The 25,000-nt window shown below is 41.7% G+C and overlaps 1 protein-coding gene and 1 long non-coding RNA gene across 2 annotated transcripts in view; one reads left to right on the forward strand and one right to left on the reverse strand.

Moving 5' to 3' along the window:
• cntn1b (contactin 1b) overlaps window positions 1–21,811 on the forward strand; it is a 42,848-nt gene extending 21,037 nt beyond the window's left edge. Inside the window, exons 6-25 of the mRNA XM_062066555.1 lie at window positions 279–460; window positions 522–617; window positions 687–899; window positions 967–1,066; window positions 6,141–6,325; window positions 10,424–10,548; window positions 10,623–10,740; window positions 10,808–10,958; window positions 11,033–11,160; window positions 14,380–14,552; window positions 14,631–14,754; window positions 14,828–14,995; window positions 15,072–15,221; window positions 18,068–18,138; window positions 18,201–18,453; window positions 18,523–18,644; window positions 18,703–18,892; window positions 18,959–19,080; window positions 21,324–21,480; window positions 21,555–21,811. Of these exons, the coding sequence (XP_061922539.1) occupies window positions 279–460; window positions 522–617; window positions 687–899; window positions 967–1,066; window positions 6,141–6,325; window positions 10,424–10,548; window positions 10,623–10,740; window positions 10,808–10,958; window positions 11,033–11,160; window positions 14,380–14,552; window positions 14,631–14,754; window positions 14,828–14,995; window positions 15,072–15,221; window positions 18,068–18,138; window positions 18,201–18,453; window positions 18,523–18,644; window positions 18,703–18,892; window positions 18,959–19,080; window positions 21,324–21,480; window positions 21,555–21,637 (2,911 nt within the window). The 3' untranslated portion in view covers window positions 21,638–21,811. The remainder of the gene's footprint in view (window positions 1–278; window positions 461–521; window positions 618–686; window positions 900–966; window positions 1,067–6,140; window positions 6,326–10,423; window positions 10,549–10,622; window positions 10,741–10,807; window positions 10,959–11,032; window positions 11,161–14,379; window positions 14,553–14,630; window positions 14,755–14,827; window positions 14,996–15,071; window positions 15,222–18,067; window positions 18,139–18,200; window positions 18,454–18,522; window positions 18,645–18,702; window positions 18,893–18,958; window positions 19,081–21,323; window positions 21,481–21,554) is intronic.
• Window positions 12,357–25,000, reverse strand: part of LOC133662504 (uncharacterized) — a 36,589-nt gene continuing 23,945 nt past the window's right edge. Inside the window, exons 3-4 of the long non-coding RNA XR_009828118.1 lie at window positions 18,945–19,098; window positions 12,357–12,821 (exon numbers count right to left, since the gene is read on the reverse strand). This is a non-coding gene — a long non-coding RNA (uncharacterized LOC133662504). The remainder of the gene's footprint in view (window positions 12,822–18,944; window positions 19,099–25,000) is intronic.

Genomic DNA, 25,000 nt, shown 5'->3' on the forward strand with positions numbered 1-25,000 from the left:
TATTATGTTAGATCCACTATGGACTGGACTCTCACTATTATGTTAGATCTACTATGGACTGGACTCTCACAATATTATACTAGACCCACTCGACGTCCATTGCATCCGGTCTCCCCTAGAGGGGGGGGGGGGGGGGAGGTCCTCTCCAAGGTTTCTCATAGTCATTCACATCGACGTCCCACTGGGTTGTGAGTTTTTCCTTGCAGCCCTTCGAGCCACTTGTGATTCAGGGCTACATAAATAAACATTGATTGATTGAAGTTGCTGTCGTCCTGCAGGTGGCGCCGTGACAACTGGGAGATCAAACTGATGGAGCAGCCGGACGAGCACTACAGCCTGGTGGGCGGCAACCTGGTCATCAGCAACCCCCGGCAGAAGAAGCACGCCGGCACGTACATCTGCGTGGCCCGGAACATCTACGGCACCGTCATCAGCAAGGAGGCCCGGGTCAAGTTCGGATGTGAGCCCCTGAAGAACCCGTCCGTTTTTGTTGAGATTGAATGTCTTCTTCTTTGCCAAAGTCGTGGAGGAGTTCCCTCAGGAGGAGAGAGAGCCGGTTTACGTGAAGGAAGGCCAAGGCGCAGTCCTGCTGTGTGCGCCTCCCAAAACCTGGCCAGGTGCGCCCGGTCTCGTCGTTTAGCCGCCCGGCGCTCGTCAGCCTCACGCGTGTCCCACCTGTCCTTCAGAGGAGGTGAGCTACCGCTGGATCTTCAACGAGTTCCCCGTCTTCCTGGACCCGGACCGCCGCCGCTTCGTCTCGCAGAGGACGGGCAACTTGTACCTCGCCAAGGTGGAGGCTCAGGACGCCGGCAACTACTCCTGCTTCGTCTCCAGTCCCGTCGTGGGCAAGAGCGTCTTCTCCAAGTTCATCCCGCTCGTCCCTCTGCCGCCGGACGACGGTTTGTGAGCCTTCGCCCGCCAAGGCGACCGCGTCGTCCACGTCTAACACCTGCGTGTGTGCCGCAGGTGAGGAGAGGAAATACCCAGCGGACATCAGGGTGAAGTTTGGAGACACCACCGCCTTGCTGTTCTCCAACATCACGCTGGAGTGCTTCGCGCTTGGCAAGTAAGAAACACTCTTTGAGCCTTGCTTCTTTCCTGGTCACTGGTGTCTGTGGGAGTGAGTGATAGGAAGAAAAGCTCAGACTTGCTCAGGGAGACATTGTTTGGCGCCCCCTGTTGGTTTTCCATGTGTACATTGCTATACCCAACACATTACATCAAGCGTGTCTCGACGTCAAGTCGCTAGATTGTGTGTGACTGGAAGAAAAGCTCGGGCACAGTGAGGATGAATTTGTTTGGCGTCACTTGTTGCTTTGCTTTGTAGGCTGTATGACGACCCAACGCATCTCTCCAAGTCCCTGGTGTGTGTGACTGGAAGAAAAGCTTAGACACAGTCAGGATTAAGTCGTTTGGTGCCCCCTGTTGGTTTTCATGTGTACATCTCTACGCCCAACACTTCTTGTCAAGCGTGTCTCTACGTCCATTCAAGTCACTAGATTGTGTGTGACTGGAAGAAAAGCTCTGACACAGGATTAAGTCATTTGGCGCCCCCTGTTGGTTTTCATTTGTACATCTCTACGCCCAACACTTTTCATCAAGCGTGTCTCTACGTCCATTCAAGTCACTAGATTGTGTGTGACTGGAAGAAAAGCTCTGACACAGGATTAAGTCGTTTGGCGCCCCCTGTTGGTTTTCATTTGTACATCTCTACGCCCAACACTTTTCGTCAAGCGTGTCTCTACGTCCCTTCAAGTCACTAGATTGTGTGTGACTGGAAGAAAAGCTTAGACACAGTCAGGATTAAGTCATTTGGCGCCCCCTGTTGGTTTTCATGTGTACATCTCTACACCCAACACTTTTCATCAAGCGTGTCTCTACGTCCCTTCAAGTCACTAGATTGTGTGTGACTGGAAGAAAAGCTTAGACACAGTCAGGATTAAGTCATTTGGCGCCCCCTGTTGGTTTTCATGTGTACATCTCTACACCCAACACTTTTCATCAAGCGTGTCTCTACGTCCCTTCAAGTCACTAGATTGTGTGTGACTGGAAGAAAAGCTTAGACACAGTCAGGAGTAAGTCGTTTGGCGCCTCCTGTTGGTTTTCATTTGTACATCTCTACGCCCAACACTTTTCATCAAGCGTGTCTCTACGTCCATTCAAGTCACTAGATTGTGTGTGACTGGAAGAAAAGCTTAGACACAGTCATTATTAAGTCATTTGGCACCCCCTGTTGGTTTTCATGTGTACATCTCTACACCCAACACTTCTCGTCAAGCGTGTCTCTACGTCCCTTCAAGTCACTAGATTGTGTGTGACTGGAAGAAAAGCTTAGACACAGTCAGGATTAAGTCATTTGGCGCCCCCTGTTGGTTTCCATGTGTACATTGCTATACCCAACACATTACATCAAGCGTGTCTCGACGTCAAGTCGCTAGATTGTGTGTGACTGGAAGAAAAGCTCGGGCACAGTGAGGATGAATTTGTTTGGCGTCACTTGTTGCTTTGCTTTGTAGGCTGTATGACGACCCAACGCATCTCTCCAAGTCCCTGGTGTGTGTGACTGGAAGAAAAGCTTAGACACAGTCAGGATTAAGTCGTTTGGTGCCCCCTGTTGGTTTTCATGTGTACATCTCTACGCCCAACACTTCTCGTCAAGCGTGTCTCTACGTCCCTTCAAGTCACTAGATTGTGTGTGACTGGAAGAAAAGCTTAGACACAATCAGGATTAAGTCATTTGGCGCCCCCTGTTGGGTTTTCATGTGTACATCTCTACACCCAACACTTCTCGTCAAGCGTGTCTCTACGTCCATTCAAGTCACTAGATTGTGTGTGACTGGAAGAAAAGCTCTGACACAGGATTAAGTCATTTGGCGCCCCCTGTTGGTTTTCATTTGTACATCTCTACGTCCAACACTTCTCGTCAAGCGTGTCTCTACGTCCCTTTAAGTCACTAGATTGTGTGTGACTGGAAGAAAAGCTCTGACACAGGATTAAGTCATTTGGCGCCCCCTGTTGGTTTTCATGTGTACATCTCTACGCCCAACACTTCTCGTCAAGCGTGTCTCTACGTCCCTTCAAGTCACTAGATTGTGTGTGACTGGAAGAAAAGCTTGTACAAATTTGTTTGGCGTCACCTGTTAATTTGCATGTATACATCTCTGGGCTATATGACGACCCGCCGCCCAACACTTTTTGTTAAGCGCGTATCTGCGTCTCTTCAAGTCAATGGTGTGTGTGTGTGACTGGAAGAAAAGCTCTGACAGTCAGCATGATTTTGATCGGCGTCACCTGTTGCTTTGCATGTATGAATCTCTGTAGGCTATATGACGACCCAACGCCCAAGCGCGTCTCTGTATCTCTCCAAGTCACTTGTGTGTGTGTGTGTGTGTGTGTGTGACTGGAAGAAATGCTCTGACACAGCCAGGCTTAAGTTGTTCAGCATAACCTGTTGGTTTGCATGTATACATTTCTCGAATGTAAGACGACCTAACACTTTTTGTCTGGCATATATCTGCATCCTTCCAAGTCACTGGTGCGTGTGAGACTAGAAGAAAAGCACTGGCACAGTCAAGAAGAAGCTGTTTGGCGCCACCTGTTGGTTTGCATGTATAACTCTAAGACAACTCAACGTCCATTACGTTTTGTTAAGCATGTCTCTACGTCCTTCCAAGTCACTGGTGTGTGTGTGTGACTGGAAGAAAAGCTCTGACACAGTCAGAATGAAGTCATTTGGCGTCACCTGCTGCTATGCGTGTACAAATCTCTAGAATATACGACAACCCAGCAACCAACACTTTTTGCCAAGCGCCTCTCTGCATTCCTCCAAGTCACTGGTGTGTGTGTGTGTGACCGGTAGAAAAGCTCTGACAGCCAGGAAGAAGCCATTTGACGCCACCAGTTGGTTTACATGTATAAATCTCTGGAATACAAGATGACCCAAAGCCCAAAACGTTTTGTGAAGCGTATCTCTGCATCCCTTTAAGTTACTGGTGTGTGTGTGCCCGGAAGAAAAGCTCTGACACATTGAGGATTAAGCTGTTTAGGGGTTTCCTGTTGGTTTGCATGTATACATTTGTAGAATACTCTCTGGTGTGTGTGGGTCCGGAAGAAAAGCTCTGACAAAGTCAGGAAGAAGCCGTTTGGCGCCAATTGTTGGTTGGCATGTATACATTTGTAGAATACAAGGCGACCCAATGGCCAACATGTTTTGTCAAGCGTATTCGGCATCCCCCTCGGTCACTGGTGTGTGTGTGGGACTGGAAGAAAAGCTCTGACAAAGTCAGGATTAAATTATTTTGCATCCCCCGTTGGTTTAAATGTATAAATATGTAGAACCCATGACAACCCAACACACTTTTTATCAAGCGCTCCAAGTCACTGGGATGTGTGTGCGCGCGTTTGTTTGTGTGTGACCGGAAGAAAAGCTCGGACTTAGTCAGGAAGAAGCGGTTTGACGCCACTTGTTGGTTTGCATGTATAAATCTCTAGAATACCAGTTGATGATGCCCAAAAGGTTTTGTAAAGCATGTCTCTGCATCCCTCTAAGTCATCGGTGTGTGTGGGACAGGAAGAAAAGCTCTGACACATTGAGGATGAAGTCGTTTGACGCCACCAGTTGGTTTGCATGTACAACTCTCTAGAATACAAGATGACCCAACGGCCAAAACTTTTTGTCAAGCGCGTCTCTGCATCCCTCCAAGTCACTGGTGTGTGTGACTGGAAGAAAAGCAGTCAGTCAGGAAAAAGCCGTTTGGCGCCAATTGTTGGTTTGCATGCATACGTTTGTAGAATACAAGACGACCCAATGGCCAACACTTGTTTCTGCATCCCTCCCGGTCACTGGTGTGTGACTGGAAGAAAAACTCTGACACAGTCAGTATTAAATCGTTTTGCGTCACCTGTTAGTTTGGATGTATAAATATCTAGAATACAAGACAACCTATCACCCAACACACTTTTTGTCAAGCGTGTCTCTACATTCCCCTAAGTCACTGGTGTGAAGTAAATGACATTTATATAGCGCTTTTCTTTAGAGACTCAAAGGGTGGACCATTGCAACGCCCCTAGGGGCAGGAAGAAAAGATCTGACTTGCTTGGGGAGAGGTCTTCAGCCATTTGTTGATTTGGATGTATACACTCCCATAGTATAAGACTCCTCTTTTTCAATACCCAACACTTTTTGTATTAGATCTCTGCATTTCCCGTGGCATCTGGTGTGTGTGAAGGACAGGAAGAAAAGCTCTGACTTACTCTGGGAGAAGTTATTTGTAAATATAAGTTTCCTTAATATAAGACAACCCTTCTTTTTAAAGTGGGTCTTCTTTTTAGTGGGTCTCTGCATCCTCCTGGTCCTTAGTGTGTGTGAGTGACAGGAAAAAAGCTCCGGCTCACTCTAGAGAAGGTTTTTGCCACTATTTGTATACATTTACATAACTGTATAAGACACCCCCCTTTTTTTTTATCCCCTACATTTTTTGTGTGGGCTCTTTGCAACTCCCTCGGTTTCTGGTGTGCGTATGGAAGAAAAGCTCTGACTTACTCTGGGAGAAGTTATTTGCAAATATAAGTTTCCTTAATATAAGACAACCCTTCTTTTTAAAGTGGGTCTTCTTTATAGTGGGTCTCTGCATCCTCCTGGTCCTTAGTGTGTGTGAGTGACAGGAAAAAAGCTCCGGCTCACTCTAGAGAAGGTTTTTGCCACTATTTGTATACATTTACATAACTGTATAAGACACCCCCCTTTTTTTTAATCCCCTACATTTTTTGTGTGGGCTCTTTGCAACTCCCTCGGTTTCTGGTGTGCGTATGGAAGAAAAGCTCTGACTCGCTTAGTTATTTGTGGCCATCTTTTGCTTTCCATGTATGAATCGCCATCATAGACTTTTTTACAAGCAACTCTCCACGTCACTCGCGTGTTTGTGTGAGAGTGATGGGAAGAAAAGCTCAGACCCAATAAGGAAGAAGTCATTTGACCGAACCTGTTGGTTTGCATGTATAAGTCTGGAGAATATAAGACAACTAAACTTTTTATTTTTTTCCCAGGAAAAAAAACCAACTGATGTTCTGTCCGTAGCCACAAGAGGGCACATTTGCTCAAGTGTTTTTTTTCCCCCCCAACTCCTACTTTTGTGTTGCAGTCCCGTCCCTCACATTGTGTGGAGAAAAGTGGACCACACGGATCTTCCTGCCAATCATGAGATCAGCCAATCAGGCGCTGTCCTGCACCTCTACAACATCCAATATGAAGACGTGGGGGGTTACGAGTGCGAGGCCATCAACACCAAAGGGAAGGACTGGCACAAGGCCTGGGTTTACGTGGAGTGTAAGTCAACACAACGCTGCACACGTCGCAATGATGTTTTCACCCGAATATAAGACCACTCATTTTTGAAAACAAATGTTTTAAAACCACAATTAATATTGGCCGCATCTTAGGTTAGCCAACATAACTTGATCATATTTGTCATCATACAGAGGATTTTCAGACTTTTCTCAGGAAAAAAAATGCTGTCTTATATTTGGTTCAGTACGATATGTTGAACTTGATCGTAATTGTTGTCGTCCAGTTTGTCTTTCTCTGACTTTTTTTGGGCAAATTTTACAATTTTATAGTCAGATCAATACGATATGTCAAACTTGATTATAATTGTTGTCGTCCAGCTTGTCTTTCTCAGACTTTTTACGGAAAATATTACTGTCTTATATTCGGATCAATACGATAAATTACTCTTGATCGTAGTTTTTGTCGTTCAGCTTGTCTTTTTCAGACCTTTTATGGAAAAAATTGCCGTCTTATATTCGGATCAATACGATATGTCAAACTTGATCATAATTGTTGTCGTCTAGCTTTTCTTTTTCAGACTTTTTATGGAAAAAAATTACCATCTTATATTCGGATCAATACATTATGTCAAACTTGATTGTTGGCGTCCAGCTTGTCTTTCTCAGACTTTTTACGGAAAAATTTACCGTCTTATATTCGGATCAATACGATAAATTACACTTGCTTGTAGTTTTTCTCGTCCAGCTTGTCTTTTTCAGACCTTTTATGGAAAAAATTGCAGTCAAAAATTCGGATCAATACGCTATGTCAAACTTGATCATAATTGTTGTCGTCCGGCTAGTCTTTCTCAGACTTTTTTTCTGCAAATGTTACCATCTTATAGTCCGATCAATACAATATGTCAAACTTGATCATAATTGTTGTCGTCCAGCTTGTCTTTTTCAGACTTTTCTCAGGAAAAAATACTCTTATATTTGTATATGTTGAACTTGATCGTAATTGTTGTCGTCCATCTCGTCTTTTTCAGACTTTTTTCGGCATATTTTACCATCTTATAATCGGATCAATACGCTATGTCAAACTTGATCATAATTGCTGTCGTCCAGCTTGTCTTTTTCAGACTTTTTATGGAAAAAATTACCGTCTTATATTTGGATCAATACGCTATGTCAAACTTGATCATAATTGCTGTCGTCCAGCTTGTCTTTTTCAGACTTTTTATGGAAAAAATTACCGTCTTATATTCGGATCAATACGATAACTTGATTGTAGTTGTTGCCGTCCAGCTCGTCTTTTTTTCAGACTTTTTATTGAAAAAATTGCCGTCTTATATTCGAATCAATACGATATGTCAAATTGATCATAATTGTTGTCGTCCAGCTTGTCTTTTTCAGACTTTTTATGGAAAAAATTACCGTCTTATATTCTAATCAATACGCCATGTCAAACTTGATCATAATTGTTGTCGTCCATCTTGTCTTTTTCAGACTTTTTATGGAAAAAATTACCGTCTTATATTCGAATCAATACGATAAATTTAACTTGATCGTAATTGTTGTCGTCCATCTCGTCTTTCTCAGACTTTTTTCTGCAAATGTTACCATCTTATAGTCCGATCAATACAATATGTCAAACTTGATCATAATTGATGTCGTCCAGCTTGTCTTTTTCAGACTTTTCTCAGGAAAAAATACTCTTATGTGAAGTGAAGTGAATTATATTTATATAGCGCTTTTTCTCTAGTGACTCAAAGCGCTTTACATAGTGAAACCCAATATCTAAGTTACATTTAAACCAGAGTGGGTGGCACTGGGAGCAGGTGGGTAAAGTGTCTTGCCCAAGGACACAACAGCAGTGACTAGGATGGCGGAAGCGGGGATCGAACCTGCAACCCTCAAGTTGCTGGCACAGCCACTCTACCAACCGAGCTATACTGCCCCACCATTATATTTGTATGATATGTTGAACTTGATCGTAATTGTTGTCGTCCATCTCGTCTTTTTCAGACTTTTTTCGGCAAATTTTACCATCTTATAATCGGATCAATACGCCATGTCAAACTTGATCATAATTGTTGTCGTCCAACTTGTCTTTTTCAGACTTTTTATGGAAAAAATTACCGTCTTATATTCAGATCAATACGCTATGTCAAACTTGATCATAATTGCTGTCGTCCAACTTGTCTTTTTCAGACTTTTTATGGAAAAAAATACCGTCTTATATTCTAATCAATACGCTATGTCAAACTTGATCATAATTGCTGTCGTCCAGCTTGTCTTTTTCAGACTTTTTATGGAAAAAACTTACCGTCTTATATTCGGATCAATACGATAACTTGATCGTAGTTGTTGCCGTCCAGCTTGTCTTTTTTTCAGACTTTTTATGGAAAAAATTGCCGTCTTATATTCGAATCAATACGATATGTCAAACTTGATCATAATTGTTGTCGTCCAGCTAGTCTTTTTCAGACTTTTTATGGAAAAAATTACCGTCTTATATTCGGATCAATACGATAACTTGATCGTAGTTGTTGCCGTCCAGCTCGTCTTTTTTTCAGACTTTTTATGGAAAAAATTGCCGTCTTATATTCGAATCAATACGCTATGTCAAACTTGATCATAATTGTTGTCGTCCAACTTGTCTTTTTCAGACTTTTTATGGAAAAAATTGCCGTCTTATATTCGAATCAATACGCTATGTCAAACTTGATCATAATTGTTGTCGTCCAGCTTGTCTTTTTCAGACTTTTTATGGAAAAAATTACCGTCTTATATTCGAATCAATACGATAAATTTAACTTGATCGTAATTGTTGTCGTCCATCTCGTCTTTCTCAGACTTTTTTCTGTAAATGTTACCATCTTATAATCGGATCAATACGCCATGTCAAACTTGATCATAATTGTTGTCGTCCAGCTTGTCTTTTTCAGACTTTTTTCTGCAAATGTTACCATCTTATATTCGGATCAATACGATAATTTGATCGTAATTGTTGCCGTCCAGCTCGTCTTTTTTTCAGACTTTTTATGGAAAAAATTGCCGTCTTATATTCGAATCAATACAATATGTCAAACTTGATCATAATTGATGTCGTCCAGCTTCTTTTTCAGACTTTTCTCAGGAAAAAATAGTCTTATATTTGTATGATATGTTGAACTTGATCATAATTGTTGTCGTCCATCTCGTCTTTTTTCGGCAAATTTTACCATCTTATAATCGGATCAATACGCTATGTCAAACTTGATCATAATTGTTGTCGTCCAACTTGTCTTTTTCAGACTTTTTATGGAAAAAAATACCGTCTTATATTCGAATCAATACGATATGTCAAACTTGATCATAATTGTTGTCGTCCAGCTTGTCTTTTTCAGACTTTTTATGGAAAAAATTACCGTCTTATATTCGGATCAATACGATAACTTGATCGTAGTTGTCGCCGTCCAGCTCGTCTTTTTTTCAGACTTTTTATGGAAAAAATTGCCGTCTTATATTCGAATCAATACGCTATGTCAAACTTGATCATAATTGTTGTCGTCCATCTAGTCTTTTTCAGACTTTTTACGGAAAAAATTACCGTCTTATATTCGGATCAATACGATAAATTTAACTTGATCGTAATTGTTGTCGTCCATCTCGTCTTTCTTAGACTTTTTTCGGCAAATTTTACCATCTTATAGTCCGATCAATACGATATGTCAAACTTGATCATAATTGTTGTCGTCCAGCTTGTCTTTCTCAGACTTTTAATGGAAAAAATTACCGTCTTATATTCCCAGGACCATCAAACTAGATCGTAATTGTCATCAAGCTGGTCTTTTTCTGACTTTTCTCAGGAAAAATTACCGTCTTATACTCGGGTCAGTGTGTTTTGGCGAACTAGATCATAATTGCCATCTGCTGAAATCCGCATCAAACAGGAACTCGTAGATATGTCAAGCAAAGCCACGAGAGGGTTGATGAACACAATGTCGTTCAGTATAAAATACAGTCTTATATTTGGGTCAAGACTGTATATTGAAACTTATGGATGTTTGTTGTCCTGCAGCTCGTTTTTTTCAGACTTTTCTCGGGAAAAATGACCGTCCTATATTCATGTCAATACAGTATGTTGAACACGGTGATGTCTGTTGTCGTGCAGCTGCTCCAGAGTGGGCAGAGACCATCAACAACACCCAAATGGACATCGGTTCAGAGCACACCATGCGCTGTGTTGCATCAGGGAAGCCTTTCCCATTCATCCGTTGGTACAAAAATGGCTACATGGTGAATATCCAGCGACTCTTACAACTCTGTCAGCCATGTTGGCAGCCTTGAACTGCATGTTTGTGTTTTCCCAGTTCGGCAAAGGCGAGTTGAAGTTTTCCAGCTTGACGTTCGATGACTCCGGCATGTACCAGTGCATAGCGGAGAACTACTGGGGCATCAAATACGCCAACGCTGAGCTGAGAGTGATTGGTGGGTGCGCACCTCAAAGCATTCGGCTAACTTGTCTTCGTCTTATACGGAAGTTTTCCCTCTTCAGCCTGCGCTCCGACATTCGAGTTCAACCCCCTGAAGAAGCAGCTCCTGGGGGCCAAAGATGGCCGCGTTGTGATAGAGTGCAAACCCAGAGCGGCGCCCAGGCCTCGCTTCACGTGGACCAAAGACAAAGAGCTGCTCTTCAACAACTCGCGGTGCAGTAAAACCCGTCACCCGTGCGTTTTTAATACGTCGTCTTTATTTCACCTCTGCTGCGCTCTTCTTGCAGCATCTCCATCATGTTTGATGGCACTCTGGAGATTCTCAACGCCACCATAAATGATGAAGGTTCCTACACGTGCTTTGCTGAGAACGACAGAGGAAAGTCCAACAGTTCTGGTTACCTCACCATCACAGGTCAGTATGTAGTTTTGATTACCGTATTTTTCGGACCGCACCGGACTAAAAGGTGCACTGCCTATGAGCGGGTCTATTCAGGTCTTTTTTCATATAAAAGGCACACCGGATTATAAGGCGCATTAAAGGCCTACTGAAAGCCACTACTAGCGACCACGCAGTCTGATAGTTTATATATCAATGATGAAATCTTAACATTATAACACATGCCAATACGGCCGGGTTAACTTATAAAGTGACATTTTAAATTTGCCGCTAAACTTCCGGTTCGAAACGCCTCTGAGGATGACGTATGCGCGTGACGTAGCCCGGCGAACACGGGTATGCCTTCCACATTGAAGCCAATACGAAAAAGCTCTGTTTTCATTTCATAATTCCACAGTATTCTGGACATCTGTGTTCGTGAATCTGTTGCAATCATGTTCATTGCATTATGGAGAAGGAAGCTGAGCAAGCAAAGAAGAAAGTTGTCGGTGCGAAATGGACGTATTTTTCGAACGTAGTCAGCAACAACAGTACACAGCCGGCGCTTCTTTGTTTACATTCCCGAAAGATGCAGTCAAGATGGAAGAACTCGGACAACAGAGACTCTAACCAGGAGGACTTTTGACTTCGATACACAGACGCCTGTAGAGAACTGGGACAACACAGACTCTTACCAGGATTACTTTGATTTGGATGACAAAGACACAGACGTGCTACTGTGAGTATGCAGCTTTGGCTTCTAAACATTTGATCGCTTGACCGTATGTGCGCAACTTTTTTTTGCGTATGTACGTAACTTTTTTAAAATATATAAGCTTTATGAACCTTGGGTTAGGTGAACGGTCTTTTGGGCTGAGTGATTGTGTGTGTTGATCAGGTGTTTGAATTGTATTGGCGTGTTCTATGGAGCTAGGAGCTAGCAGAGGAGCTAGGAGCTAGCGTAACAAACACGTAGGTGTTTTTATGCAGGATTAATTTGTGGCATATTAAATATAAGCCTGGTTGTGTTGTGGCTAATAGAGTATATATATGTCTTGTGTTTATTTACTGTTGTAGTCATTCCCAGCTGAATATCAGGTCACCCCCGGCTCTCACAGCATCTTCCCTATCTGAATAGCTTCAACTCCCCACTAGTCCTTCACTTGCACTTTACTCATCCACAAATCTTTCATCCTCACTCAAATTAATGGGGAAATTGTCGCTTTCTCGGTCCGAATCTCTCTCACTTCATGCGGCCATCATTGTAAACAATAGGGAACTTTGCGTATATGTTCAACTGACTACGTCACGCTACTTCCGGTAGGGGCAAGCCTTTTTTTTATCAGATACCAAAAGTTGCAATCTTTATCGTCGTTGTTCTCTACTAAATCCTTTCAGCAAAAATATGGCAATATCGCGAAATGATCAAGTATGACACATAGAATAGATCTGCTATCCCCGTTTAAATAAAAAAAATTCATTTCAGTAGGCCTTTAAAGGGGTCATATTGTCTAAATTTAAAACACTATCTTGTGGTCTACATAACATGTGATGGTGGTTCTTTGGTGAAAGTGTTGCATAGATGATGTTTTACAGACCATTTTCAAGTAGCTTTCTGAGCGTCTCTTCAGGATGCGTCGTTTTGTGGGCGGTCTTACCTGCGTGGTTCACCTTCGACGGCGTCTTCTCCCTGTCACCTTTGTTGTAGCGGTGTAGCGTGCAAGGACGGGAGTGGAAAAAGTGTCAAAAGATGGCGATAACTGTTTTAATGACATTCAGACTTTACTTCAATCAATAACAGAGCAGCATATTCTCATCCGTGGCTCAGTAATGCAACATCAACGCCGGAAATGTGTCCCGTGAAAAATCATCCGACCGTAACTCTCTAATAACTAAAGTTCCGTGGGTGAATAATGTAAACCCACCACAGTTTTTAGCGCTTTGATAGCTAGTCTACTGACAGATATATAAATAAGAACTTTACACTACTTCATATTAGAAATGGCAACAGCGGAAGATGAATGCCACATAAGAAGGTAGAGAAAAAGAAGCTTATGACTACAATTGCGGACACGTGCAAATTTTCAGGACTTATGCAGATCCCAAATACACATCAGCAGGTACAAAGAAGGTAAGAAAAGTTGGTTTTGCATAATATTGCGAAACAAAAGGCCAGGCAATATGTCTGCTAATAGGTGCCATTTTGCGGTCCTTATACACGCACCATAATAATACTCGTATGTTTAATACACCGACAATCCATCAAGCGGTGCGGCTTCATAGCTTACCGAAGTCGTACTAAAAACATTTTGACAGATTTTTGAGCACAGTGTGTAATGTTCTATATTCTCAATGGAACATTTAAAGTTTTGGTGTCGTTTACTGCCATCATAGTGCAGTCTACACGTACCTCTTATGTATGACTGCCATTTACTGGTCACACTTATCATTACACCATGTGCCAAATAAAATTGCTTTGAGGTCAGTAAGCACAACCAGAATTATGCTGTACATTAGGCGCACCAGTTTATAAGGCGCACTGTCGATTTTTGAGAAAATGAAAGGATTTTAAGTGGCCGCTTATTGTCCGAAAAATACGGTACTATTAATAGTAGTGTTTAGAAATGGGTATCGTATTCAATACTTTTTTGTTAAGACTGAATCCTGCCCGTCCCAACGGTGCCATGTTTTTGTGGCAATTTTTTAATGCCAACAAAGCAACTGACTCAAAAAAGGTTTCAATGTAAGTTAAGTAAGGCTCCACCTTTCCAAAAATGCGCTAGCTTGATACTGATATACATTGGCTTTATTATTGACATGCTATTGATTAGCATTTGCGATGTTAACTCTCTCATTTCAACACTTTCACATTAGTTAATGAAAACTACAACTAAGATTACATGTTGCAGTCAAACAGCTGGTGCGTAATAAGTACAATACTTGCATACAGTATTAACACTTCGTAAGGCGCAACAGACAGCAAAAACACAAACTATACACTACTGCCATCTAACGTTTCGGACATGTAACTGCAATTACAACTTTATGTCATTGCTTCAAATGAAATTTAGAAATGTGATGATAAAACAAGATATAACAACTTAACTTATATTTAAATACTGCAATAAAAAAAATAAAAAAATTTAACACACACACACTTACTGAAAATTGGTACCGGGAATTAATAGCGTATCGGTTCAAATGTGAACGATATCCATCCCTAGTAGTGTTCTAATAGTACGTCTTGTTGTCCAGAGGCGACCAGCATTACGACGCCTCCAGAGGACACTGAGGTGAAAGTGGGTGCCGAGGTGGTTCTGTCCTGCTCGGCGTCCTACGACCCCATGCTGGACATCACCTTCATCTGGGCCGTGGACTTCAGGGTCATCGACTTTTACGCTGAGTGGCAACACTTTGAACGCATCATGGTAGCCGCATGCGACTTCAAACCCGACGCATATTTACGCACTAGTGAATATTCACGTCTTTGAGTTTGCCGTTTAAAGAGCGAAGACGGCAGTGGGAACCTGCGGATCAAGAACGCGCAGATCTGGCATGAGGGTCGCTACACGTGCACGGCTCAGACCGTGGTGGACAGCGACATGGCGTACGCCGACCTCAAGGTTGTAGGTGAGCGTCGAGCAATGGATGTTTTCCAGAAATGACATCCAGAAGTCAGAAATAAAATGCTTCCTGATTGCAGGAGTCCCAGGGCCTCCTGGTGTGATCCGCGTGGAGGATATAGGAAACACGTGGGTCAAGCTGCTGTGGACCAAAGGAGCTGATCATAACAGGCCGATTCTTCACTACACCATTCAAAGCAGAAACTACTGGGCTCTGCATGAGGACGACTGGAAGAATGCCACCACCTGTGAGGACCGCCTCTCACCACTAGATGGTCACCTCTATCCACACATGTGACGATGCAGCATTTTCTTGTCTTGCAGCTCCAACCTTCCTTGACGGCACTGTGGAGAGGGCAGATGTCACAGACTTGTACCCCTGGATGGAGTATCAGTTCCGGATCATTGCCACCAACGAGTACGGCTCTGGGGAGGCCAGCATCCCCTCGCTGAAGATAAAAACATGGGACGATTGTAAGGACGACACACTGTATATTTAATATTTTCGATACATAATCTAATTTTAAGCTAAGCATTCATATTAGTTTTAAAATGCAACATTTAGAACTGATGATTTATTTAAAAGCGGTATTTAATGTTGTTTATGCAACAGTACTGGTACATAACAGAATTATGATTATTTTGCAATGTATATTTTTAAAAATACTCTACCCATGGATTGTATTATTATTGTTAGTAGTAGTAATATCATAAAATAATGCCATTTGAATAATGGCTATTATTAGTCGTAATAATAATAACACTAACTATAATATTATAAATGTAACATTAATAACTAATGATGATTGGAATAATAATATTTAAAGTAGTCAGGAGAGTGCTACTGATACTACTTGTTCCATGGTCGAGCCGTCGGCGACTAAACCAGCACCCCCATCAAGTGCACTTGAGGAAGAGGGTGGTTAGACACCCAGCAGAACAAAACAATATCTGTCAAAGGGCGGATGAGCACAAGAGTGCCAACGGCCATCTAGCAAGTTCCAGTACACCCAACTTCAAGCATGACTACCCCCAGGACCCAAGAAACTCACCTACCAGGAGTAAACTATAGTCATGATGAAAAGTTTGGGAAGTATTGCCCTCTACTGGTCAGATTTAGCACCGCATGTATTAAACGAGTTTTGATCGGCAGAGTTACTCTCAAATAACATGGCCACATATACAAAAGACAAAGTCAGCAATTTTAATACAAAACAAACTGAATATATTCATGCCAAATATCTACTTACAAAGTGAAGTGAAGTGAAGTGAATTATATTTATATAGCGCTTTTCTCTAGTGACTCAAAGCGCTTTACATAGTGAAAACCCAATATCTAAGTTACATTTAAACCAGTGTGGGTGGCACTGAGAGCAGGTGGGTAAAGTGTCTTGCCCAAGGACACAACGGCAGTCACTAGGATGGCGGAAGCGGGAATCGAACCTGCAACCCTCAGGTTGATGGCACGGCCACTCTACCAACCGAGCTATACCACCCCAAAAGGTTTGACCTAGTTTCGTGATGAAGCTTACATGCTGGGATTTCTACCGTTGTTGCTTAAAAGTGAAGTGAATTATATTTATATAGCGCTTTTCTCTAGTGACTCAAAGCGCTTTTACATAGTGAAACCTAATATCTAAATGACGGCCACTCTACCAACCGAGCTATAACGCCCCCAGGTCCGCCAAACAATGACCTGAGCACTTGCTCAGGGCAAAAGCCAGATTTTTGCAATTTCAATTTTAATTCAGGGTTGAATGAGTAGTATTCTGCAACTCACCGTATTGCTGCCTCATAAGTCTTGCTGTTGCCCCCTGTGGGGTGGCAGGAGTACTGCATACATGAGCAACCCACGTTTTAATGGTTTCATCGAGCCAATCTGGGCAATGTTCGGCGGGCCAAATTAAAAGCTTTGGCGGGCTGCCAGTTGAATATTTCTGCTCTATAACAATAATTACGACAATATTTGATGCTATAGCATACTTGCCAACCCTCCCGTTTTTAGCGGGAGTATTCAGCGCCTCTCCCGACAACCTCCCGGCAGAGATTTTCTCCCGACAAACTCCCGGCAGAGATTTTCTCCCGACAAACTCCCGGTATTCAGCCGGAGCTGGAGGCCACGCCCCCTCCAGCTCAATGCGGACCTGAGACTGAGTGGGGACCGCCTGTTCTCACGTCCGCTTTCCCACAATATAAACAGCTTGCCTGCCCAATGACGTCATAACATCTAGGGCTTTTAGAGAGTAGAGTGCACAACTGCGCACACAACAAGTAGACGAAGCAGAAGAACGAGGAAATTACAGACATGGCGACGCCGTCGACGAGCAAGATGAAGAAATACGCTTGCAAGTTCCAAAACGAATGGAAACAAGAATTTCAGTTCATCCAGGACAGTTTGAAGGAGAAGGTGTATGTTGCCTGTAAATTTTGTAGAACAGACTTCTCTATTGAACACGGTGGCCGAAATGATATACTCATCATGAACGGAGAAGTTAAACAGGACAATACTGCCATCTAATGGATAGCCACCGGAACACTGAAATTCAAGTATTTCTTTTATTTATATGTAAATAAAATAAATATATATATATATTTATATATATATATATATAGCTAGAATTCACTGAAAGTCAAGTATTTCATACATATATGTATATATATATATATATACAGTGGGGCAAAAAAATATTTAGTCAGCCACCCATTGACAATCAATGGGTGGCTGACTAAATACTTTTTTGCCCCACTGTATATATATATATATATACATATGAAATATATATGAAATACTCGAGTTGGTGAATTCTAGCTGTAAATAACCACGCCCCCAGCCCCCCACCCCCGACCAAGCCCCCACACCCCACCTCCCGATATTGGAGGTTGGCAAGTATGTGCTATAGTCATAATTTTTTTTATGTTATGCTTTAATTGTACCATACTATTGATCAACATTATAAAAATAAATGTACAAAAACTAGTACATTTGAGTTTACAATACATTATAATTATAAAATAATTAAATTTATGATTGAATATTCGAAAATGTTGTCTTCCTCTATACTCCTAACATCCACTAGAGGGCATAATTTTACTTCACATTACACGTAAATGATATACATCTTATTACAATCTTTAATCTGGTATTTAAATGAGTTGCCCTGATAGTCTTCCCCTGTACCGTTTCCAGACACTAGATGGTGTAGTTGTGATATCTGTGTAATATAATGCTATGATGTCATGTAAAGTATATTGCATGTCATAATTAAGAAAATATTGTTTTAATGACATCGCAAATACTAACCGGTTGTTTTGTTTCCTAGCTCCGGTGGTCTCGCCCACTGACGTGGAGGGTTACGGCGGTAGGAATGGCGAGATAGTCATCACGTGGAAGGTAAACCAGCGATAAATAGGACGTTAAACTGCACGATTGCATTAACAATGTGAATTGTTCAGCCCGTGGAGCCGTGGTACTTCTACGGCAAGAAGTTTGGCTACATCGTGGCCTTCAAGCCTCACGACGCGTACGACTGGTGGTACGAGACCATCTCTGATCCGGAGACAAGGCGATACGTTCACAAGGACACCTTCTTCGTCCCCACCGAGGAAGACTTCCAGTTTCGGGAGTTTCAGGTGAAGATCAAGTCGTTTAACGTGAAAGGAGACGGGCCGTACAGTCTGACCAAGGTCATCTACTACCCAAGAGATGGTGAGGATATTCCTGGTGGCTCTTCAGCTGATGAACAAAATCCCTGCTAAGAATGTTTGTGTCCTTAAGTCCCCACAGAGCCTCCTACAGACGTCTACGCCAGGCCAGTGTCCTCCACAGAAGCTCTGGTGTGGTGGCTGCCCGTGGTGGACACAGGAACGGGCCTACAGCAGTACATTGAAGGCTACCAGGTAGAAGTTTCACAAGCTCCTCCTTATTGCCTCCAATGCTGACTTCCTGCTTTCTTAGGTGAAATACTGGAGAAAATATGACGACCCAGAGCCGGGAGCCAATCGCATTTTTGTCCCGGCGACGGCAAACCAAACCAGGCTGGAGAACATGCTGCCTGACGCCCACTACCTCATTGAGGTGCGAGCCTTTAACGGAGCTGGACTCGGACCGCCGGGGGAACACTGCGAGATGTTCACCAAAAGACCACGTAAGACAAAAACAAACACACACGCACGCACACACACACACACACAACTTACGGTGTTGTCTCCAGCGCCACCCGATCCTCCCAGGATGTGGCGCTTCATCTCCTGGACAGGAAAGTGGTTGTACGTGTGGTGGGACCATATCCAGTACGACTGGTTTGGGAACGTCTCCTTCCCTCTTTACTACAAGGTGAGCCACCAACAAGAACTATTGTTCATTCAAAAAGTATGTATGAATATTTTGGATATGTGAATGTGGAAATACTGTCACACGTGTATACACTCGTGTGTATACACACACAAGTGTATACACACACGTGTGTATACACTCGTGTGTGTATACACTCGTGTGTGTGTATACACACGTGTGTGTACACACGAGTGTGTATACACGAGTGTATACACACGTGTGTATACACACGTGTGTATACACACACACGTGTGTATACACGTGTGTATACACACACGAGTGTATACACGTGTGTATACACACACGAGTGTATACACACACACGAGTGTATACACGTGTGTATAAACACGTGTGTATACACTCGTGTATACACTCGTGTATACACACTCGTGTGTACACACACGTGTGTATACACACGTGTGTATACACACACACGAGTGTATACACACACGTGTGTATACACACGAGTGTGTATACACGAGTGTATACACACGTGTGTATACACACGTGTGTATACACTCGTGTATACACACACAAGTGTATACACTCGTGTATACACACACAAGTGTATACACGTGTGTATAAACACGTGTGTATAAACACGTGTGTATACACTCGTGTATACACACTCGTGTGTACACACACGTGTGTATACACACGTGTGTATACACACACACGAGTGTATACACACATGTGTGTATACACACGAGTGTGTATACACGAGTGTATACACACGTGTTTATACACACGTGTTTATACACACGTGTATACACTTGTGTGTGTATACACGAGTGTATACACACGTGTGTATACACACGTGTGTATACACGAGTGTATACACGTGTGTTTATACACACGTGTGTATAAACACGTGTGTATACACACACACGAGTGTATACACACGTGTGTATACACACGAGTGTATACACACACGTGTGTATACACACGAGTGTGTATACACACACGTGTGTATACACACGAGTGTGTGTATACACACACGTGTGTATACACACGCGTGTGTGTATACACACTCGTGTGTGTATACACACGCGTGTATACACACACGAGTGTATACACACGTGTGTATACACACACGAGTGTATACACACGAGTGTATACACACGTGTGTATACACACACGAGTGTATACACACACGTGTGTATACACACACGCGTGTATACACAGGTGTATACACAGGTGTATACACACAGGTGTGTGTATACACAGGTGTGTGTATACACACGTGTATATAAACTTGTGTATAAACACCCGTGTGTATACACTCGTGTGTATAAACACCCGTGTGTATACACTCGTGTGTGTATACACTTGTGTGTATACACCTGTGTGTATACTCTTGTGTGTATACACGCCTGTGTGTGTATAGACACCCGTGTGTATACACCTGTGTGTATACTCTTGTGTGTATACACGCCTGTGTGTGTATAGACACCCGTGTGTATACACCTATGTGTATACACCTGTGTGTGTGTATACACTTGTGTGTATACACGCCTGTGTGTGTATAGACACTTGTGTGTATATACACTTGTGTGTGTATACACGCTTGTGTGTATACACGCTTGTGTGTATACACACCTGTGTGTATACACGCCTGTGTGTATAGACACTTGTGTGTATAGACACTTGTGTGTATATACACTTGTGTGTATACACACTTGTGTGTATACACACCTGTGTGTATACACACCTGTGTGTATACACACCTGTGTGTATACACACCTGTGTGTATACACACAGGTGTGTGTATACACACCTGTGTGTATACACACCTGTGTGTATACACACAGGTGTGTATACACACAGGTGTGTATACACGCCTGTGTGACATTTGTATGACATGTTCTGAAAAATACATTACAAGAAAAACATTTTATAAACATAGTATCCAAACATGTCTGAAAAGTAGCAGAAAGAAGCATAAACTCATCTGATTGTACCTTTTCTTTATATTTCAGCAAAACTGCTAGCTGATGATCTGTTCACTTCCTTTCTTTGTTTAAATAAAACAAGAACAGTACTTGTAGATGAAAACAATTTTACATAAAAATAGATATATTTTTGTCATCAAATATACTGTATGTATATAGAGTATACTGTATTAAGTTTTTGTGCTCTCAGCCACTAGGGGGTGCTAATTGACTATCTCTTTGCTATCCTGTCTTGCATAAAGCAGCATTAACATGTTTTCTTTGAACTTGCTCTGTGTGTTTCCCGTTAAGGTCATGTTTCGAAAGACCGGTTACATTTACGGGAAAGTGTACGTCACCGGCTGGCACTTTATGGACTTCCCCATGCCTCAGTTTGGAGACTACGAGCTCATGGTGCGAGGACGCTACGAAGGGGGCGACGGCCCCGTCAGGACCATTCGACTTCTGGGTACGACATTGTTTCTAACGCTTTTTGTTTCTGTACTGTTCTGTGTTTGCTTCATGCGGTCTGTGCTTCTTTAGGCAAGGCCTCCATGACCACGCCCACTCTCGGCCTCACCTCTGCCACGTTCCTGGCGCTGTGCATTGTGGGATTGCAACTTTAAGCCTTTGCCTTCACGACACCCTTGCTGAATTATTTTTTAAAATGGCATTGTTGAATTATTTATAAGATAGTATGCAAAGAGTTGTATAAGAACTTTTATTGCATTGGCTTTTATGAATAGCACACCCTAGTAGCATACTAGTCTGTTATTTATTAAATCACTACCACTAATGGACACGGCTGTTTATCTTTTTAAGCGCATTATATAACAAAATGATGTCCTCTAGTGCAGTCTTTTTCAACCACTGTGCCGCGGCCGTGGGAGATTGTCATTTCATCTAATTGGGTTAAAAATATTTTTTGAACACCAGTAATTATAATTCCCAATTAATGTTCCGTTGTTGAGTGTCTGTACAGCGCAGGTAGCTAATTGCTTTGTAGATGTCGGGAACAGGTCGTGTGAGACGACGATGGATTGTCATGATCACAACATGCAGACGACAGCGGGAGGCAACGTGCAGGTAAAAAGGTATCTAATGCTTAAACCAAAAATAAACAAAAGGCGAATGCCGCTAAGAAAAGGCATTGAAGCTTAGGCATGGCTATGCAAAACGAAACTAAAACTGAACTGGCTGCATAGTAAACAAAACACAAAATGCTGGATGACAGCAAAGACTTACAGCGTGTGGAGCAGACGGCGTCCACAAAGTACATCCGTACATGACATGACAATCAACAATGTCCCCACAAAGAAGGATAGCGTCCGCACAACTTAGTCTCGATTGTGAAAACAAAGCAGGGGCGGGGAATAGAGCTCAAGTAAGACATGAACAACAGGAAAATACCAACAAAACAGGAAAAAACACTAAAATAGGAGCGCAAGACAAGGACTAAGACACCAAAAAACTCAAAATAAGTCCCATTGTCATGTGACAGGTCGTGACAGTACACCTACTTTGAGACAAGAGCTATAGTGGTGCATGCTTGGTTATGGTTTAAATTCATATCCAACAATTGCGAGAACAACTTTTTTTGGTCAATGTTTTTTAATGATTTCTGCTTGTGGTGTGCCTCAGGATTTTTTCAATGAAAACAATGTGCCTTGGCTCAAAAAAGGTTGAAAAACACTGCTCTAGTGGCTGGGAGCAGCATAAGAGATGATGTCAGAGCATATATTTTTATATATATTATTTTTGTTTAAAAATACTAATCATATTGAATGATAAAAACACATACATTTAAAAAAATCATGCTTTTATCACTAAATAACTTGGTAAGTCTTTACAAAATGTAAATGTAATTACTACTAAAATAATAGAATTAATGATAATATAATAATTTCATGCTTGATAATAGTAATAATAGATCCCATTATAATATAACTAATGACCTCCAATTAAATGTACTAATACATTTAACGGTGAATAAAAATTTAAACAAGTTGAAGTGCTTTTAGTGTTGTATCACCTTAATTGATGCAGATGCATTTTTAATGACAGGGTAAGTGGAAAATGCAATGAAAAAAAAAAAAAATAAATAAAACCCACCAACTTGGCACTTTTTAATGTCCTCTCCCTGCAGTTAAAGTCCTTGTTGAATTCCTGGGAAGCTGACTGAGCAGGAATGATGACAAAGACTTTGTGATGATGTCACCACTGATAATTAACTAGCTTGCTGGTTTAGTGGAATTAACATTCTAGAAGCTTCATTCGTGTTTTTCCTTAACCTTTAAAAAAAATGACGGGGGATTAATATTTGGTTGAAGGACATTTTATTTTGGATTTAACTTGGTCAATTATCATTGGAAACATCCTTGTATTATATTTATATTTGAGCTATTTTACCGCCTCAAGTAGCTTAAAAAAGGCAGCCCAAATATTCAAAACACCTCTTAGCTTGCATTTAATTAACGATTCAAAAAATAGATAATGCTTCCTAGTGGCTGTGAGCATTTCTATGTTGGATTAGTATTCAAAAAAGAGCAACTTTTGCGCAGCAGCACTCCACTATGCTTTCAACTGATATTTATTATGTCTAATAAAAACAAGTATTTTATCCTGTATGTAAATGTGCAGTTATTGTGTTTGTGGAAGAGGAAGGAGGTGGAGAGCATGTATTAATTAGAATGTGTGCCACCTCATAAATGTCCTTCCAGCATGTTTATTTGCACAATAAAAGCTCATTGAAGCAACACATGGCATCATGATGAATAATACAACAAATGCACATTGTTTGATTAATGCCTCAAAATGAGATTTTGGTGTGCCTAATGCATGGTCCCATTATGTGCAGGTCGAGGTGACCCCACCGCTTCATTTGACCTCGTGTGACACCCACTTTATGACCTGTGACACTTATTGGAAGGATACAAAGGCTTCTAAGCAGGAACATAAATTCATATTAGCTAGCTGGCAGTCTATAATTGAAGCGGGCAGTTATTCATTGGTATTGAAGAAATGACATGTATTGTTGCAAATAGCAGTGTGTACTCGAGCATGAGCAAGACCTCGGAAAAAAAGTCAATTTCTTCTGTTTGTTACTGCGCATGCTAGCCACGTCTTTACATTACCTAGTGGACTGGAGTGGTAACAACGATGCAGATGTTATTTAAAATCACAAAAAAGGATAGAAGTATAACATTTAGATTATTCGCTCTGCATGAAATCATGCATGTAAAATGTAGACAAAACAATTTGTGCAATGGTATAACCTAGTGGATGAATTGGTGTATTACAACACAATAACATTTAAGATTTTGGCCGAGCTTGACTTAAATAAATAAAAAATCCAACTAAAAATAAGTAGCTTTGAAAGACAATACAGTATGTGACTATGATGAACAGATCAAATGCGATGAGGTGGCGACTTGTCCAGGGTGTACCCCGCCTTCCGCCCGATTGTAGCTGAGATAGGCTCCAGCGCCCCCCGCGACCCCGAAGGGAATACGCGGTAGAAAATGGATGGATGGATGGACATGAATAATTAATAAAAATGTCAAATACAGAAAATATTTGATACTTTCAATATTTTAATATTCAATACGACAAACGTAAATATTAAAAATATATGTATTCCACACAAAAATACATTACATTTAATGTTTAATGCTTAATATATAGTTTCGTTTTTTTCTAGTTTGGATTAAAGTTTTAGTCTTTTTTAGTAGCATTAAAAAAAAAACAATGTAAAAAATAAAGTTTTTATTATGAATATATATTTTTTATTAGTGTATCCATCCATCCATCTATTTTCTACCGCTTATTCCCTTCGGGGAAGTGGGGGGTGCTGGAGCCTATCTCAGCTACAATCGGGCGGAAGGCGGCGTACACGCTGGACAAGTCGCCACCTCATCGCAGGGCCAACAAAATTGATGTCATTGGTGCCCCCCAGGAGATCAAATAAATTGTAATATATATATATATAT

The sequence above is a fragment of the Entelurus aequoreus genome, linkage group LG12 (assembly GCF_033978785.1).
Source record: "Entelurus aequoreus isolate RoL-2023_Sb linkage group LG12, RoL_Eaeq_v1.1, whole genome shotgun sequence".
NCBI lineage: Eukaryota > Metazoa > Chordata > Actinopteri > Syngnathiformes > Syngnathidae > Entelurus > Entelurus aequoreus.